Source organism: Hemicordylus capensis, chromosome 2 (assembly GCF_027244095.1).
Source record: "Hemicordylus capensis ecotype Gifberg chromosome 2, rHemCap1.1.pri, whole genome shotgun sequence".
Lineage (NCBI taxonomy): Eukaryota > Metazoa > Chordata > Lepidosauria > Squamata > Cordylidae > Hemicordylus > Hemicordylus capensis.
In genome coordinates this window covers 329,699,484-329,719,503 of record NC_069658.1, presented here as the reverse complement: position 1 = coordinate 329,719,503, position 20,020 = coordinate 329,699,484, and the positions used below count along the sequence as shown (strand labels likewise).

General features: G+C 44.0%; 1 protein-coding gene across 4 annotated transcripts in view; it reads left to right on the top strand.

Moving 5' to 3' along the window:
- KDM3B (lysine demethylase 3B) overlaps positions 1-20,020 on the top strand; it is a 125,381-nt gene that overhangs the window by 97,586 nt on the left and 7,775 nt on the right. For 3 of the 4 annotated variants that reach the window (XM_053289585.1, XM_053289584.1, XM_053289586.1), the window contains exons 18-22: positions 833-923; positions 1,523-1,653; positions 10,457-10,576; positions 11,296-11,435; positions 11,963-12,139. In XM_053289585.1, coding sequence (XP_053145560.1) covers positions 833-923; positions 1,523-1,653; positions 10,457-10,576; positions 11,296-11,435; positions 11,963-12,139 — 659 coding nt within the window. Of the gene's footprint in view, positions 1-832; positions 924-1,522; positions 1,654-10,456; positions 10,577-11,295; positions 11,436-11,962; positions 12,140-20,020 lie in introns of those variants that run through there. The other variant, XR_008314922.1, reaches the window with a different exon arrangement.

Sequence of the window (20,020 nt, the reverse complement as noted above, 5' to 3'; positions counted from 1 at the left end):
AGCAGGGGGCAGCTTGAAGGCGGGGGATACCTTTAAGGGTGGGGGAGGGTGTGCTTAGCGGTGCCATGTTCCCCCCACCGTTCCCCCCCTGCACTTTAAAAGGGTCCAGCGGGGTGGTGGCGTACCTACCTGCTGCCCCGTTGTACCAGAAGTACCCAAAGTGCGTGCGGCCAATATGCACATCCAATTTGTGCACCTCCCTAGGTCTAATAGGAGAAGTACAATATATGCTTCATCTCCTCTGCCTGGTAGGTAAGTCCTTAATCGGGTAAAATTAACAACTCACGCGAGCCCCTATAAAAATTGCAGTGTAATAAAACATGACCCACATCCTCTATGGCCTGTGTACTACAAGGACAGTAACGTTCAGAATAAGTATATCTACCGGGTAAGACCGTGTGAGACCGCTGAGGGCAGTATGTCAAAGTGGGCCAGCGCAAATGCTCTACAATATTTGGAAGTTATTTGGGCTCGACAATAATCAGCTGGCTTGGTGCTGATGTTCCCACAAGGAACATTAATTTTTATTTTTTTAAATATTTCTACCATGTACTCCTCCTCTTTGCAATGTACACAGCTATATGTCTTCATCCTCAAGAGCTGTTCAAGTAGATTAACTTGAGAGATGGTGAGTAGCTCAGGACTACCCTGTGAATTGCATTACTGAGCATGGGATTTGAACTCGGTTCTCCCTGGTATGCTATATTATATTGCCTTTTCATGATTGATTTAGGCTGCTCTCCCCCTGCCCCCTTAATTTGTTGACTTGTGAGGGAAATCAAACTGATCATTGGAGTGCAGCATACAAGCCAAGTAAACTACTTCTTTACAGAGCGCTTGAGAGCAGATGATGGGCAGCCCATGGTACTCAAGTTAAAAGACTGGCCTCCAGGAGAGGATTTTAGAGACATGATGCCAACAAGGTAAGGCTTTGCTCGTTGCACTTGAATCTGTGACTCAGCAAGATTTATTCTGCCATTGTATTCTTATACTAGTAGGTGAGGCCCATCATTGACCATGCAAAGTCCTTTTGTATAGATTACACTTCTAGGCAAGTTCAAGAAATTAAATATATATTTTTAATTAATGTACTTGCAAAAGGGAAATAAAAGAACAGTTTGAAATTTGTAAGATTTCAATTTCAAACATTATTGATTTTTATTGTATAAAAATAAAATGGTATTTATGTATGGTAAATTTGAATAATAGAAAATTTGAGTATGAGAAAAATCTTCTGCTTTTCTTGGGTATGATGTCATTTTGGAATTATTGATCTGATTATTGAATGTCAAAAAGCAGCTAAAATGTGATTAACAAAAATTTTTCCAAAAAAGAGAGTAAATTTTGTCCAAGCATCATTCAGTGAAAAAAGTAGTGCATTCAGCTAATTCCAGTGGCAGAATTGTGTATGTAAAATTTAGTGTCTGTAAGTCATAAGAAGTATGACTTCATTTCGCACAAATTCTTCAAAATATATAATAGATTCCATTCCATTAATTAGCATGGTATTTGCTTTTTTCAGGTTTGAGGACCTGATGGAGAACCTTCCTCTCCCAGAATACACAAAGAGGGATGGAAGACTAAATCTGGCATCTAGGTTGCCAAGCTATTTTGTAAGACCTGATCTGGGACCCAAAATGTACAATGCATATGGTATGTAGACTGGGAGACCATGATTTTAAGTAATTCCTACTCATCATTTCTCTTAATGTTTCTTTTTAGATTGTGAGCTGTTTGGGGACAGGGAACCATCTTATCTTCTATATATTTAATTCTCTAAGGCATACCCATGGCTAATCCCACGCATGGCAGCTCTCACGAGGGTTTGGAAAGCTACTGGATAGCCATGGGTACGGGCGGGAGGGAAAAAAATGGCAGCTGCAGTAGCAGCCAGCAAAAAATCCAGTGGTCGGCCGGCCAGCCAGCCAGAAAGCAGCGGAGGTGGGGAGAAGCAGCAGGCCGGGTGGCTGGAAACCGGGGAGGCGGTCGGTCAGCCAGGCGGTGGTGGGGAGAAGAAGCGGGCCGACTGGCCCCCAACTAGCCCAGCTAGTTTGTTTATTATTTCTCTGTGTAAACTGCTTTGGAAACTTGTGTTGAAAAGCGGTATATAAATATTTTTGTTGTTGTTAATAGGAAAGTATTTTGAATGAGAACTAATGTTTTGGAATAGATTATTAGCAATGTTGATCTAAAAAGTACTTTTGCCTGTAATTTCATGTCCATCAAAATATTCTGGTTTTCAGTGAAGATGGGGTTTTCGAAAAATGTGTGTTCTGCATTCCACACAACAAGATTTTAAGGATCAAAGTATGATTTTAATAAAATCTTCCTCTAGTAAGCTTTGGTAATGTCAGATTAAATAAAAGTGGACAATCTTGTTATCAGACTCCAAAAAAACCTTGTAAGATTAAAAATGTTCCCATGCTTATCATAAAAGAGAATTCTATTAAGTACCCATGTCATTTGAATTGAAAAGAACAGATGAGTTTGTGCTAGCTTATTTCTGTATTAAAATGTCAGCCAACAAAGCTTTTTCTGGTTGTAAAAAGGCTTTCATTCACTTGGAGGGCAGAGTTTCCTCTAACATTCACTGTGACCAGTTTGTGAGGCAACTTGCAGGCAAAATCACTTGTATATGCTCCAGTTTGAATTCCCTGTTGGTACAGGCCTCAGTAAGGTGTCCAGAGGCACCTGCTTGTCCACTTTGAATGGATACATTTTGGCTATTGTTGCCCAAGGACCTGATTCTTGGAGACCCAAGTCCCACCACATGCTTCCTCAATCTTGCCCATATTATCTTTACTGCTGCATTATCTTTTTGTACTGAATGCTAGAGTTACAAAGAGGTCTGGAACTTGTAGCTTATTTTGGTTCTTTTTTTAGTAAGAAGAGCAACATCTGGTTTAATGAAGTCAACTTTGATAAACAGATGTTAATTTGTAAAATAAACATTTCCTTTCTTCATTGTGAATTGTAACTTTAAAAAAACCTCAGCTTTTAAAAACTATAATATGCTGCTTTAATTTGATTTCCTGCTTAATACATCTGCAACTTTTATGTATGTGAAATCGGCAAAGAGATCAAATTTCTTTGCTACTGTTAGCATTATTATGGTAAAGGGGGAGTATGCTGGACATGATGAATAGACCTTTGAATGTGGCATAGTATAAGGTAAATATTACCAACCAACAACAATGGGAAGTAACCTTGATCAAAATCAACAAAATCATATCAAGAAGATGAAGGATCAGTGTTGCTTAACACATAGTATATTTAATATAGTATAGAACAATAAACTTAGAATAAAAGTATAAATTTGTTTACAATATATCACACATCCTATGAAGCATAACTGGTATGTATCATTGTGCATAAATTATTAATACTTTTAATTATAATCTCCTAAATATACAGTTTCTCTGTATCTTCTCTAAGATCCCCATATCCATTGAATATATCCAACTGATTGTCTGTCTTCCCCCTTGTGAAAAAAAGATAGCCAAATGCATTTCGACTCGCCATCTTCCTCTGTGGCCTTATTGTTTAATATTCATGCTATGGACAGTCAACGAAATTCATATATTAAATATATTGTATGTTAAGCAACATTGATCCTTGATCTTCTTGATATGGTTTATATAATGGCGACTTAATACGCATGATAGATCTGCTGCAATACTTCTCTCCAGTCCTTTTTTATTGTGTAAATTAAAACATAAAAAGAGGGAATTGCAACAAAGAACAGATGTTTCACTGTATATACATCAGCTTCAGTGTTCTATATCCCACTGTTTAAAATCCACACTTATATCCAAGACTTTCCCCCAGTCTAATTAAACACCTGGTTAATACATAACAAAAGGGGGAGGAGGTTGATGACTCATAGCTATACCTGGTTATCACTGACACTGAGAGAGAGAGAAAAAAAACCTGGAAGGTGTGACACAAAAATGTTGTTTGCACCCTTTAATACCCTATGTACTTGAGGATTTCCCTCATTTCTTCTTGGCTGTTAACTGCTGGCCATAGTTTATCCAAATAAAATGCTTCCCTTATCTTCCTTTTAAGTGTACAACATTGAGTTCTTCGACGTGGTCCCTGTGCTTTACATGAATGGGCTTTGTGCCTGCGCAGAGACCACATCGGAGCTTCCAAGCTAGAGTTCTAACTTTTGGTGGTAACCTCATCCCCTCGGTATATAGGCGGCTGCTCAGGCTTCCCTCTCCAGTCTTTTTCGTCCGTGACAGAAGACACATAGTTGAGCACTTCTTGCTACACTACGCTGTTGAGTATTTACCCTTACCGGTTTTTACCCTATATTTTGTTCAGTATTCCCCTTCATTAGCGTCTTTATTTCATCCTCGGTACTCCCCCCCCCTTTCTCCCTCGAAGTTCTTTCTTGAGTTCGCCGTTACATCGTGGTCTTCGGGCCCAGCGTGTTACGGTCTCTCCGCTCTTTCTTCGGCCTATGGCCAAGACTACAAACTTTAAGCAGTGTGGTCACTGCAGATCTAAGATCCCTTCGACCGACAGCCACAAACTTTGCCTTTTTTGCTTGGGCGAGGCCCATAAAGTTGGCTCTTGCTTGCACTGTGAGGCCTTTACCAAACAGGCACGCAAGAATCAGGCATCTCGACTTCATTCTTGGCTCTGGGAACAGGCTTTCAAGTGTTCGGGATCAAACAAACCGCCTATAATGCAGGCTCCTTCGAGCAGTTCTCCTTTGGCCCGGAGCTTACAGTCCGTTTCCTCCCCACCGGGGATCTCAGTTAACACTCCAGAGGCCAATGTACCAGTTGATCCCGTAGCTCGGGCTTCAACCTCAGTACCGAAGAGTTCCATGGCAGTGTCGATCTCGACAGCAGCACTCATTGAACCGCGCTCAGTCCAATCTGCCAAAAAGAAAAAGAGAAAGCAGGCCCGTCACGCTTCTACGGAGCCTCCTAGAAAAAGCATAGACCGACCTACAATACTGAACACCGATCCTGTACGCTCCAGACGGAGACCATCCTGGATGCTGAGGTGGTCTATGCAACTAGTCCCCACGATCCCGTGTATGAATCCAAGCGGGATTCTGAACCTGAAGTGCTTCCCCCAGAACAGCCCTGTCGATGGTCCAATCGGTAACTCGAGGCTGCTCTCGACGAGCGCTATGCGCGTCAAGTTGAGCAGAGGCGGACTACTTTTATGCCCACCAAGAGGTTCGCCAACACCGCCAAGCCTCGGCCTTCATGGAACCGCCCCTTCGGCGTTCTGTTTCACCCCGGCCGTCGACCTTGGTACCAGCTTCGATACCGAACACACGCTCAGAGACAACAACTTTTCCTCCTCCGCCTCCACCATGAACCACGTCTCTGCTACCGCTGCGGGTTCCACCGAGAAGTTCTCCAGTACAGGCGGCCATGGCTACGATCACCCCAGATTCTCAGCCACCTCCTACTCGGCTTCGAATCCGACCTCTTCCTCCTCCGGTCTCGAGTGACTCCTTGGACTTCACCGGCCCCAAGCAGCAGCTACGCTCTAAGGGTTCCCAGCCCCAAACTAAGAGACAATGACTTGAAGCCCCTTCCCCATTGGGGCACCAGATTCTCCCCCTTCGTCTCCACTTGGGAAAATATCACCACAGAAGTCGACTCTCTGCTCGCAAAATCTGCAATAGAACTGGTTCACAACCTTCAGTCCCTGGGCTTCCATTCCCGATACTTCACCGTACCCAAGCCGGACGGCTCCCTGCACCCTATCCTGGATCTCCGGGAACTGAACTCCTATGTCACATACCGGAGGTTTCGTATGGTCACCATTCCAACCATCATTTCCCTCCTGCTCAGGAACTAATGGTTCATTTCAGTAGACCTCAGGGATGCCTACTATCATGTCACCATCAGACCTCAGCACCGTCATTTCCTCTGCTTTCAGATAGCGGACACCACTTACCAGTTCCACGCCCTCCCCTTCGGGCTGGCATCCGCTCCGCGGGTGTTCGTCAAATGCATGGCTCCAGTGGTGGCGGCCCTGCAACAACAGAACATTCAGATTTTTCCATTCCTCGACAACTGGCTCGTGGTGGCTGACAACCCACAATCCCTACTGAGGGATCTCCACACGGTCATCTACTTCCTTTCCAACCTGGGGCTCCAAGTGATTTACGAAAAGTTGAAGCTCAACCCTTCCAGAACCATAGAATTTTGGGGGATCATCTTCGACTCCATCCAGTCGAAGATCTTCTTACCTCAGCGCAGGATCCAGGCTATTCTGGACTTGTCATCTCACCTTTTCTACCACCCGGGTCAGCCAGTCCAAACGATCCAGTGCCTATTGGGCAACATGACTTCCACCACCTACGTCCTCCCTCACGCTCGTCTCCGTGCTAGGACTCTGCAACATTGGTTCCTCTCTGTGTTCTCCCCACACGAAGATTCCCTCACCCGCACCCTTATACTCCCGCCTCGAGTCCTGCGTTCCCTGCTGTGGTGGACAGACCCTGCCAACCTCAGCAACGCCCCCCCCTTCCAAACCCCACGTCATGCCCTTCTACTCACTATGGACGCGTCCATGGACAGCTGGGGTGCCCACACCAACAACCACAGTATCCACTGCATCTGGTCCCCGAATGAAGCCACTCACCATATCAACTACGTTGAACTTCTGGCCATTTTCAAGGCTCTAAGAGCTTTCCCCCCGCTGATACGGGATTCTCACGTTCTGGTCCAAACGGACAATACTATCGCCAAGGCCTACCTGAACAGGCAGGGCGGCACCTCCTCCAGCTCCCTCCTATATCTAGCCATGGAAATGTGGTTCTGGTGCATTTGCCACGGTGTCACCCCCCTGGCAGTCCATATTCAGGGCCAGGGCAACATCACAGCAGACAGGTTGAGCAGGACTCAGTCAACGTCACACGAATGGCAACTACATCCCCCCCCACTCCGCTCCCTCTTCCACCGCTGGTTCCTCCCAGAAATAGACCTCTTCGCATGAGAAACAAATGCACAATGCCACCTGTATTGCTCCAGGTCCAGGATCGGACCCAACTGCCTCGGGGACGTGTTTACCTTGAACTGGGCAGGACATCTAGTCTACGCTTTCCCTCCAATTCCTCTACTTCCTCGAGTCCTTCAGAAAATCTCCCAGGACCGTCTGCATTGCATACTCATTGCCCTGTGGTGGTGTTACAGACCAGGCCTGATCTATATACCAAATATGCTCATTAGCTAGTATATAAAATAGGTCTGGGCCAAGTTCTTTTATATGGTGACCATGTTTGATCTGGAAACAAGGAAGAAAAGAGATCCAACCACTCAAAGATTCAATGGGCTTTATTGAGTATAAAAGACTTAATCTAGCAAGGCAAAAAGCAGAGCACTCTATCAATATGGCTAACAGTATTTCCTAACCAGCACCAATATTCACCCATGTGCCTAACTACATATGTGTGTGTATTTAAATCTTCCTAGATCCTAATACATTTCAGATACATGCAGAAAAGAAGTGGGGGGATGAAGGCTGCGGGCTGGCATGGTTTGGAGTTATTATAGGAAAGGAAGGGGAGAAGGGGGGGGAGAAGGGAGCAGGGAAAAGATGGAGGGGAATCCAAGGCCTATAAAGGAGCAGCATATTTACCAGGAATCGAGGCTGGAGAGAGAAGAATCACTTCAGTTGAAGGAGTGAGGCGCTGGCGGAGACAGGAGCTGTGCAGTTGCTTCAGATCTGGCAGCTTGGGCAGCAGAACTCAGGCATTGCTGTAGTTTCTGTTCATGAACAGAGTTCCTGCTTTGCCCCGCGGCTTTAGCAGCAAACTCTGGGATCTTGTGAGCAGCTTTGCTGTAGGCAAAGATTGCTAACTCTCTGTCTCAAAAGCCTCATTCTTATAGTGATTTTCTCTTTGATCCTTGAATAGAATCTATTCAAAGATCTCCTCTTTTCCTGGATGTCCAAAAGGTGATAACGTGCTGCTACCTTCTGAACAAAGTCTTAATTATTCAGGATATTGGCCAGATTCAGAGAGATCTCTGAATCTCATCTTCTGTAAACTGCGTGCTCAGGAAGGGAGGGGTGGGGAGCATTGCCCACAGCAAATCTGCATATTTGCATCCTTGCAAGTCGAAAAGGTGTTAAGAAGTCAAGAATTAGTATGGGGATTCAGGATATTCTGTGTGAGACAGCAATTACATTATTTCTTATGTACCTTTATCCAGTGTTTTTCTTGTAATTGAAAACAAGAGAATATTTACATGTGTGGAACATTCAATACATTTTGGCTAGGACAGAATAATCAGTGAGAAAATACTTAAGCCCACAAGTATTTTCTCAGTATCTATTTGACTATATTGAATTTCTATAGACAGCAATTGTGCTAATCGTTTGGCAAGGATTAGCATGGATCTCTGTAGCAGGAAAGAAGTTCATTCCCTGGCCTCTCTCACAGACACCTTGGTAGTCAGTTGCAATTTTGCATATGGATTGTAGCATTCAGCATTCAGGCGTGGCTTCATTGTGTTTCCTTGCATATCCATTAACAACACAATGCTGGATTCCTCCTGCTCCCAGAGCAGTTGACCTGGGTGCCAGAGTTCAGGTATCATTTCATTTCTTCTTATAAAATGGAGTCAGACACAGGCCTATATTTCACCATACTTCTGAGTCTGATACCTCTAGTTCTGATATGTTATAGACTGTTCATAACAGTGTCCCAGGAGGCCCTGGTTCCCCCACCTCCTCCATCTCTCCAACCATCAGTACGACCACCTACCACACACCCCTCACCTCCTCTCCCTGCAGGGTGGTCGCCTCCTACATCCAGACCTACAGCGTCTCCATCTCATGGCTTGGCACATAGTCCCAACCTGCCCGTAGATCTACGGAGAATAGTCAATGCCTCACGTAAGCCTGCTACCGTCACCTCCTATTCCCATAAATGGACACGTTTTCAGAACTTTCTAAATAGTAGAGACGTCCCCTTACACTCCCTCTCTATGGAACATATTTGCTCATACTTGCTGTCCCTCAAGGAGGCCGGTCTTAAGATGCCTTCGTTGCACATTCATCTCACAGCCATAGTGGCTAACTCCCCGCTGTCTATGCCATCATGGTTCCAACAACCTACGGTCAAACGTTTCCTCAAAGGACTCACTCACCTCTATCCTCCTATCATAGCACCTCTATCACCTCCTATCATAGCACCTGCATGGGACCTGACCTTAGTCCTCTCCTCTCTCATGCACCTTCCCTTCGAACCTATGGCTACAATTTCTCTGGACCTACTTTCCTGCAAAGTAGCCTTCCTCATGGCCATCACTTCTGCCAGGCGGATCAGTGAACTCAGGGCACTTAGAGTTGACCCGTCTTACCTGGTTTTCCACAAAGAAAAAGTCGTCCTTAGGCTGGACATTGCCTTCCTGCCGAAGGTAGTCACTTCGTTTCATTGCTCCCAACCAATCTCCTTACCAGCGTTCTTCTCTGAGCCGTCAACTGAGGCCAAACGACGCATCCACACTCTCGATGTTCGCAGATCACTTGCCTTCTATGTAGACCGGACCACCGCTCTCCGCACTTCTAACTCTCTCTTCGTGCTTCACTCTGGACCCAATAGAGGCAAGCAGGCTTCTACACAAACTATATCCAGATGAGTGGTTCACACCATCTCTTTAGCATACCAACTTTCCAGGAAGCCTCTCCCACCCTCCATCAAGGCACACTCAACGAGGGCGGTCGCAGCTTCCACTGCCTTTGACAGGTCCATTCCTTTGGACGTCATCTGCCAGGTGGCTACATGGGCATCAAAACACTCATTTGTACAACACTACACCCTAGATGTCCAAGCCAGAAAAGACACCGTGTTTGGCAGGACGGTGTTACAATCTATCTTCGCCTGATCCCTCCTCTAGGTGAGCATGGCATGGGTGCAGCTTGCTATGCGCCCATTTTTGTAAAGCACAGAAACCACGTCAAAGAACGACAGGTTGCTTACCTGTAACTTGGGTTCTTCTAGTGGTCATCTGTGCTCTTACACGCCCACCCATCCTCTCCTCTTCTCGTGTCTTTTCTGCTAGTCTTTCAGATTTGCGGACTCAGAAGACTGGAGAGGGAAGCCCACGTAGCCGCCTATATACCGAGGGGGTGGGGTTACCACCAAAAGTTAGAACTCTAGCTTGGAAGCTCCGATGTGGTCTCTGTGCAGGTGCAAAGCCCATTCGTGTAAGAGCACAGATGACCACTAGAAGAACCCACGTTACAGGTAAGCAACTGGTTGATTCTAAAATGCTTACTTTGAGAGGCATTGTTATTCCATTATGTTTTGAAATACATGTGTATTTCATATGTATTGACCATGGTTTTCCCTGTTTATGTATTTCCCTGTTTATGATATGAATAACAAAGTAATCCTAACATCAGTAAAAATAATTTGTAGCAATCTTGACCCATTTATTTAACTGCTTGTTTTGCTGCTTTTACAAAGGGCTGATAACTGCAGAAGACAGAAGAGTTGGTACAACCAATCTGCATTTGGATGTATCTGATGCTGTTAATGTCATGGTGTATGTTGGAATCCCCATTGGTGAAGGTGCCCATGATGATGGTAAGATTTTTTCTAAAAATATTTTTCAAGAAAAAAGCAATGCTTTGGATCGACCCAGGTTGTTTGAAAGAACATATACATTGGGGCTACATCATTGCATTGCATTTTTTATTTGTCCCTATGTAGCGATTTTGCACATATGGGCAGGACAAATGAGACAATTCAAGTTGAAGGTTGGAATGCTTGCTCAGAAGTAAAGTTACTCATTGGTAGGTGAGTAGCCTTGCTTTGAAGCCAAGGATATATGAGAAACATAGTGTCTCTTTTGAGGCGGCAATTGTCCCAGGTCAAAGCTTGGCTACAAGCCCTAATCACAGACACCACCTGACCATGAACTGCAAACTGCAGAAGTGTTTTCTGGAGTATATATTTGTGATAAACAGATGGTACAGGCATAACTCTTTTTCTTTGCTAGGCATGAACAAATGACTTTGCACATTTTGAGTTGTATCTGTAGTAGTTGATCTGCTGTCAACACAGCAAATGCATTCTCTAAAATATTACAGAAAATGATGTGGTGAGTTAAGCCTGTCTAACTTTCCAATTGTAGTGTAGGATAAAGCAAAATTGTTTTATTTAGATTATTAAATTGGTTAATGGTAACTTTACGAAACTGGTTTGATTCTCTGCAGTCAGGTGGTAGAAGGTTAAAGTATTGTTGCTTGCACATTATACCAAAAAGCTATGCAAATTATTGATATGAATTTTCCTTCTCTCAGAGGTGCTTAAAACCATTGATGAGGGAGATGCTGATGATGTCACAAAACAGCGAATCCATGAGGCAAAAGAGAAACCTGGGGCCCTGTGGCACATCTATGCTGCTAAGGATGCTGAGAAGATTAGGGAGCTTCTGCGGAAGGTATAATGGTGGATGTTTCAGCAGTATGAGCAGTTTGCTGTGTAGTATTCTACAGTTTGGTGATAAAATCTTAAAACTGATATTGATCCAGTATTTCCACTTTCTTGTAATGGCTGTGGACAACTGATCATATATTTAAAAACTCTAGCAATGCGATTTGGGTTCTTTCCATCATATCTGCTATCATTACAATGCCACTTAAAGCTAAGATTCTTAGTGAGTTATTTCCTAAGTGTTTGTATTATGTGGAACTTCCACTTGCCCAAGAGGAAGGTATGATTTCCCAACTATTTTGTTCTCCTCCAGCCTCACATACCATAAGCCATCCTGCTCCATAGAGCCCCCAATTCCCAGCAGCAGAAGTGTGGAGGGCACAGGGCTACAAAAGGAGGGGGAGTTGGGCAGAACCTTTTCCTCTGGCACTTGGAATACATCCCAGCATGAAATAACTGAGGTGTTGATGTGTCAAATACAGATTCAGAAGAAGCCTAAGAGTAGACCAAACTAACCTGTTACTATTTTATTAGGTTGGAGAAGAACAAGGGCAAGAAAATCCTCCAGATCATGACCCAATCCATGATCAAAGCTGGTACCTGGACCAGACGCTACGTAAACGTCTATATGAAGAGTATGGAGTGCAAGGCTGGGCAATAGTGCAGTTCCTGGGAGATGCTGTATTTATTCCTGCAGGTGCTCCTCACCAGGTGAGTATGGAGTGCTAGGGCCCTAAAACACATACTATAAAAACGTAAGGACATTGTGTGAAATACATTCCTAATGCACTAATTCCTAGTGTCAGCAAGAACACAGTTGTAAAGTATGACTGCTAGTGTATTTTTCAGAAACGTTAGCATACCATCAGGTTGTTGGAAGTTTTATATATCTCATTAAAAGAAAGCAAATAAGATTAGAGCAGCGAAAACATGAGTACAGTGTTTGTGAAATTTCAGAAGCCAGAACCAAGAACTGGGAGCTCTAGTTGTCATAGTATCAGGTTTCATTACTGGGGAGAAGAAATGTTGACATTTCAATTCAACAGCCGAACAAAAATCTTACTGGTCAGATGCTTCCTCAAGCTATGTTGGTACATGTGTACTGTTGGAAAGAAGCTACACCAGCCTGCCACATTGCATAAACACAGTTTCTTTCTGACCACCAATGCGATCAATTCTTTGGTGATCTAGGTTCCTCAGAAAGCAATTTATTTTGGGGTATTTGGACTTGACTCAGATTGGACTGGACATTGTTTATGGACTAACCTTTGGATAAAGTAAAGTGGTATTTATGTGTGTTGGCTCGGACTGACTGGATTATTCTTTGTTTATTGGATGGTACGTCAGCGAAGTGATTGAAAAATGTATGACCACAGACTGCTTGACTTAATTATATTTGGGATGTCCTTTACAAGCCCCAAGCCTAGGAGAAAACCCATCTTTAAGAGGTACACGCGGGGCGGGGAGGGGGGGAACTCTCCTCAACGGACGGCCATGACTGTTGTCTCCTGTGTCTGGGAGAGGGGCATAATGCCACTGTGTGCTCCGTTTGCAGCTCACTTTCTAGGCAAACTTTTGAAAAATAGAGCTGCGTGTTTGAGAGTGGCTTTGCTGGAGGAAGCCTTGGCTCCGGGGAAACTATCAAAGTTTCTGGGATTGATGGTCACGGTATCAAAGTCGACATCAGGGACTGCAGTGCAAACGCAGTCTAAATCCTGGTTGCCTGGGCCATCGGTGTCAAAGGTCTTGCCATATAAAAATTCATGAGCACATGAGGGTCATTTGTGGTGTTTGACGCAGAAACAGATGACAATACTGAGGCTGTTTTCGATCCTTCGGTGTCGACGTTCTGAGGTTTCTTGAGCCAAGGTCTTGACTTCGAGGAGGAAGATTTAGAGGATGTACCAAAAAACTCCATCTATGACCCCGTTTCAATCGAGGGCATCGTTGGCAGGCTTGTTACCTATAGGAGGGTTGGGGTGACATGTCTACTAATTCTACCCTGGTTCATCCTGACAATTACGCAAGTGGAAAACACATAAGATGCAAATGGAACTAGTACAGGCTTCGATGCAAATGACACCCCCAAAGATTGTTACTCAAACTCAAGTTAAAGTTGCAGCTCAAGACACCTCCTAGCATTGTAATTCATGATACAGTACAGACTGCGAGACTCAGATGTCACACCTGAGGGTGGTGAATCAGGATGTTGTGATGCATACTTTTATTCCAGGACCTGTTGAACAGTGGACCATAAGAGTATCCAATCTGATTCAGGACACAAGTGTGTAGACAGCTGGCTAGCGATTGTCTCCAAAGCCACCACGAAAGTGGCTACACAGACATGTACAGAACGTGAAACAAACACATCAGCGTGTATGGGAGGAACATGGACATCGTCTCATTTGACATCCAAGGCTACTGCAGGCTCCCAAGCCAGTAGGGGTGTTAATTCCGGATCCCGCTTTGTTCTGGGAAGCTTAGCACATGTTCTGCAGATCTGGCATCCTCAGAGGATGACTACGAATCTGACTCTTCAGAAATAGAATTGACAGGTCATAACTCAGGCCCAAAGGATGATGTTCCAATAGAGGCCTCTATATCCCCAACAGAGAAAATGAAATCTTATCTTCAAATTGCTGAAATGGCAAATGTGCTTGGACTCGATTGGAAACAAAGTTAGTGAGCTTGGACGATCCTTTTTTATGAAGAAGTCAAACAATTTTATGAAAAAGTCAAACATGACTCAGCCAGTATACTTACCAATGCTTCCTGTGAGATCAAAGGTGGCCAAGTCAGCTTGGCAAGTGCTGCACACATCCACTCCAAATTCTAAGAAGTTTGAGACCCTGTACAGAATACAGGAAGAAAAGAACATTTACTCACTAAAACATCCAACCCCGAATTCCTTAATGATTGTCTGTGCATCCTCGTCAAAGGGGTTGCGGCATCATCGTACACCAGCTGACAAGGAAGGGAGGAAATGGAATGTTCTAGATCGTGATCCATTGCATTCATAATGAATGGGTTCTGTGCCTGCACAGGAACCTCACAGATAGATTGACTAGCTCCTTGGGACGCCCCCTCTGCCAAGCACGTGCACTGTGCTTCCGTTATTTTCGGCAGTTGGAGCATCCTCTTACTAAGTTTCTATTTGACTGCCTTAGCGTCAACACCTTGTTCTCTAGCTCCTTTAAAAATAGATTCTATGCAATCAAAGTAAAAAATTACTATTTGAATTTGTTGGTTTTCAACCTTTGGACTGCTAAAAGGACAATTCTTTAGCTTATTGGACTAAACTTGGTGAAAGGAAAATTCAAGGGTGTGCTGCAGGCTTGCCGGATAGCTCTCCACTGTCTCATAATGGCAACAAAATCTACAGCAAAAACAACATTCAAACGCTGTGTCGAATGCCGCTCTACGTTGCCGTCGATGGACAACCACAATGCATGTTTACTGTGCTTAGGAGAGCAACATAATCCATCGATATGTAAATTTTGTTGTTCATTCTCCAAACAAACTCTGAAGAATCAAGCACTTCGACCAAGCAGTATTATATGATGATGCACTTTGATCTCCGACACCAAGACCAGCTTACCCATCAACATCAGGATCAATGTTGAGCATGGTATTGATCACAAAAGAAACACGACAGGTGGATTCTGCAACTATGCAGTCTAAAACCACCAAGGAACCTGAATTTAAACGGCCAGAAACGGTGTCAAAGAAAGACCATAGGCATAAAAGGTGAAGACACTCTTCTGAGGAGGAAGAAGAAGCTTCCCTGACAAAGAAACAGCATAGCAAAACGGATTCCAAAAGGAGTACTCTATCACCTTCTTTGCAAGAATTGAGAACAGTGTCAGAGATGGAGCAGGAGTCCTCGGTACAGACAATGACGTTGAACGGGCGCTATGGCAACAATGTGGGTGTCAAGGTCGACATCAGAGAACATGCAAGCAACCTCAGCTAGCATCTTGGAGACAGATAAAAGAAGAATTTTACTGCTATCTCTGGCTCATACACCAATGTAATCTCCATCCACAGTTGCACCACAGCATAACTATGATGGGAGAGTATGTGGGTTTGGGGTAAAAGACTGCAGAATAGGATGGTGTCTCCTTAGACCTCAAAACGGCGACTACATTGCTAGCAATGTTAGGTTTGTCTAATACCACACCATTTTCAGGGTTTTCTGAATGGAGGACTCTATGTTGAACACGATACCAAAAAAGGGCCCCTCTCAGTAGTGAAAACACCATCTATGTCACCAATAAGGGTACTGTCTACAGCATCAAATCCAATAAGACTAATGTCTCCTTTGAGGCATTCTGAGGATCAAACGGGGGTTTCAAGACCCATTTCTATTTTCTCCAGACCAATATCAAGTTACTTTCCATTAACATGGAAATCTCCACTACAATATGTGGCTACTCAAGATTTGACACCATCAGAACAATCTGCAGACATACAACACAGACAAATAACCCATTCTTGAGGGTTTAAGCACAGCCCAACAGTTTTATATCCAGCCATTTATGCAGTTTATCAATTATAGAAAACCCAACAAGGTTATCAGCACAGAGTACAACAGGAAGTACAATTATGGGTCTTTACTGCATTGGTGCCAACCTGTTTACCAGCAACAGTGCAGACTGCTACATCAGTTGCTTGCCAAACGATGTCTCCTCAGGCATAACCTGTACATCCAGTACAACCTTCTGTTCCACAACCACAGAAGATAAGTAATCCTCCAAGAAAGCCACAAGTGCCTTCTCAGCCAAAGAAAGTGATTAGAAAGAAAGCACCTCTTGTAGTGCCTCCAATGAACAATGATGATGAGGGAGTTGCTTACACTACAGATTCCACAGAGACAGAGAATGGTGAAGGAGATTATCCTGCTGACCCAGCAGCGGAAGTACTTCTGAAAACCTTGCTATCACCCACAGAGGAACTAAAAGCCTATGAAGCTCAGATAAGAGAGATGGCTGAGGCATTGGACTTAGAATTTAAAACAGCCTGAGGTAGATCAGAAAGATCTGGTATACGATATGATGGATAAGGCAAGAACGTCACACCCAGTGGTGTTTCCCATGCTGCCCTTTATTACTAAGGTGACAAAGTCTACATGGGAGATTTTACAGACATCTGCACTAACATCTAAAAGATCAGAGGGATTATAATTTATTTATTGTATTTTATTTTTACATTTATATCCTGCACTTCCTCCAAGAGTGCTGTAGTGATTAGAGTTTTGGACCAGGACCAGGGAGACCTGAGTTCAAATCCCCATTCAGCCATTAAACTCACTGGGTGACTCTGGGCCAGTCATGTCTCTCTCAGCCTAACCTACCTCAGAGAGTTGTTGTGAGGATAAACATAACCAGTGAACTCAAATCTACAGACCAGAGTCCCATTCAAGCCCTTGATCCCCATACAGTGGGTGGCAACAGGAGCGTAAATTACATTGGAAATAATCATTTCCATCCTTGTGGGGATGAGCACATTGCGACAAGCATCAGGTGCAAAGTCAGTGGACAAAGCTCTAGAGACAAATGCATATAAATTACTTGGAATTACTAGTTGTGTTAATGGTGTTGAAAGCATTCAGACCGCTGCTTCAGATATGGGAGTGGTGCATAGGCCAAGAGATTCACTCTTTAGCTATCCACATAAGGGGTGTAGAAAATGTACTCAGCCATGTGATTCTACAGAACCGGTAGAATCACTGGACTACCTCAGCCGTGTGATTCTACAGCAGCAACACCACAACTGGGAACTAAACAACACATATATTTAATAACAAAGGAGGTGAAAAGAGAGTTTGAGGAACATTTAGCTAAAAGCATCAAGGGGAATAACAAAAACTTCTTTAAATACATCAGAAGCAGGAAACCTGCCAGGGAGGCAGTTGGACCATTAGACAATGAGGGAGTGAAAGGGATTATTCAGGAGGATATGGAAGTTGCAGAGAAGCTACATGAGTTCTTTGCATCCATCTTCACGGCAGAGGATACTGAGCATATACCTGTTCCTGAACCAGGCTTTTTGGGGATGGAGGCTAAAGAACTGAGTCAGAAGTAATGAGAGATGTTCTAAACTGTCTAGAAAAACTGAAAACTAACAAATCACCAGGGCCAGATGGCATCCATCCAAGAGTCCTCAAAGAACTCAAATGTGAAATTGCCAACCTCCTTGCTAAAATATATATAGAATTTATCCCTGCAATCAGGCTCTGTACTGGAGGACTGGATAGTAGCAAATGTAACACCAATTTTCAAAAAGGGATCCAGGGGCGATCCGGGAAATTACAGGCCGTTTAGCTTAACATCCATTCCAGGCAGATTGATGGAAAGCATCCTCAAGGATAAAATTGTAAAGCACATAGAAAAACAGGCCCTGCTGGGAGAGAACCAGCATGGCTTCTGCAAAGGGAACTCTTGCCTCACTAACCTTTTAGAGTTCTTTGAGAGTGTAAACAAATGTGTGGATGAAGGTGATCCAGCTGACATAGTATACCTGGAGTTCCAAAAAGCTCTTGCCAAAGTTACTTATCAAAGACTCCTGAGGAAACTTAGCAGTCATGGGATAAAGTACATGAGTGGATTTCTAACTGGTTGAAAGACAGGAACCAGAGGGTAGGTATAAATGGAGAGTTTTCACCATGGAGGGAAGTAAGAAGTGGGGTCCCCCAGGGATCTGTACTGGGACCATTGCTAAATGATCCAGAAGTAGGGGTAAACAGCGAGGTGTCCAAATTTGCAGATGATACCAGACTCTTTCAGGTAGTGAAATGCAAAACTGATTGTGAGGAGCTCCAAAAAGATCTCTCCAAACTGGTTGAGTGAGCGACAAAATGGCAAATGCAGTTCAGTATTGGCAAGTGTGCAGTGATGCACATTAGGACAAAGAACTCCAACTTCAAGTATACGTTGATGGGATCTGAGCTGTCAGTGATTGACCAAGAGAGGGATCTTGGGGTTGTGGTGGACAGCTCGTTGAAAGTGTCGACTCAATGTGCGGCAGCTGTGAAAAAGGCAAATTCCATGCTAGGGATCATTAGAAAGGAGATTGAAAATAAAACGGCTAACATTATACAGGTGAAACTCGGAAAATTAGAATATCGTGCAAAAGTCCATTAATTTCAGTAATGCAAATTAAAAGGTGTAACTGATATATGAGACAGACGCATTACATGCAAAGCGAGATAAGTCAAGCCTTAATTTGTTATAATTGTGATGATCATGGCGTACAGCTCATGAAAACCTCAAATCCACAATCTCAGAAAATTAGAATATTACATGGAAACAAGAAGACAAGGATTGACGAATAGAACAATATCAGACCTCTGAAAAGTATAAGCATGCTTTATATATGTTGTATAGTATATGCTGATGGGATCCGAGCTGTCGGTGACGGACCAGGAGAGGGATCTTGGGGTTGTGGTGGACAGCTCGTAGAAAGTGTCAACTCAATGTGCGGCAGCTGTGAAAAAGGCCAATTCTATGCTAGGGATCACTAGGAAGGGGATTGAAAATAAAACTGCTAATATTCTAATGCCCTTATACAAAATGATGGTGCGGCCACACCTGGCGTACTACATACAATTCTGGTCACCACATCTAAAAAAGCACATTGTAGAACTGGAAAAGGTGCAGAAGAGGGCAACCAAGATGATCAGGGGCCTAGAGCATCTTCCTTATGAGGCAGGGCTACACCTGAGGCTATTTAGTTTAGAAAAAAGACTGCAGGGAGGCATGATAGAGGTCTATAAAATCCTACATGGTATGGAGAAAGTGGATAGAGAGACATTCTTCTCCCTCTCACATAATACTAGAACCAGGGGTCATCCCATGAAATTGATTGCCAGGAAATTTAGGACCAACAAACGGAAGTCCTTTTCACACAATGCATAATCAACTTGTGGAATTCTGTGCCACAAGATGTAGTGACAACCAACAAGCTGGATGGCTTTAAGAGGGATTTGGATCACTTCATGGAGGAGAGGTCTATCATCGGCTACTAATCAGAAGGCTGTAGGCCATCTCCAGCCTCAATGGCAGGACGCTTCTGAGTACCAATTGCAGGGGAGTAACAGCAGGAGGGAGGGCATGCCCTCAACTGCCTGTAGGCTTCCAGTGGCATCTGGTGGGCCACTGTGTGAAATAGGATACTGGATTAGATGGGCCCTGGGCCTGATCCAGCAGGGCTGTTCTTATGACACATATACCTAACAAAGGTCTTCAATCAGTGGGGTCATCCATCGATAGACTTATTTGCGACTGCAGCCAACAGAATGTGTCAAGATACTGTTCATGTGCAGGACTCAGCAAGGGATTTTTTGGCAATGCATTTCAACATGTATTGAACAGGGGACTTCTTTACTTGTACCCACCACAACCTTTATTAAATCGGGTACTGGTACAAATGTTAAGAGATAATACGTCAGGAATACTAGTGACTCTGTGGTGGTCCAGACAGTCGTGGTTTGTGCCGCTTTTCAGGCTGTTGAGGGTGGGTCTATCACATATTCCCACTCCGGCCTGACCTACTGGTCTGGGATGGAGGGGCCGTGGAGGATCGGCTTCTAGA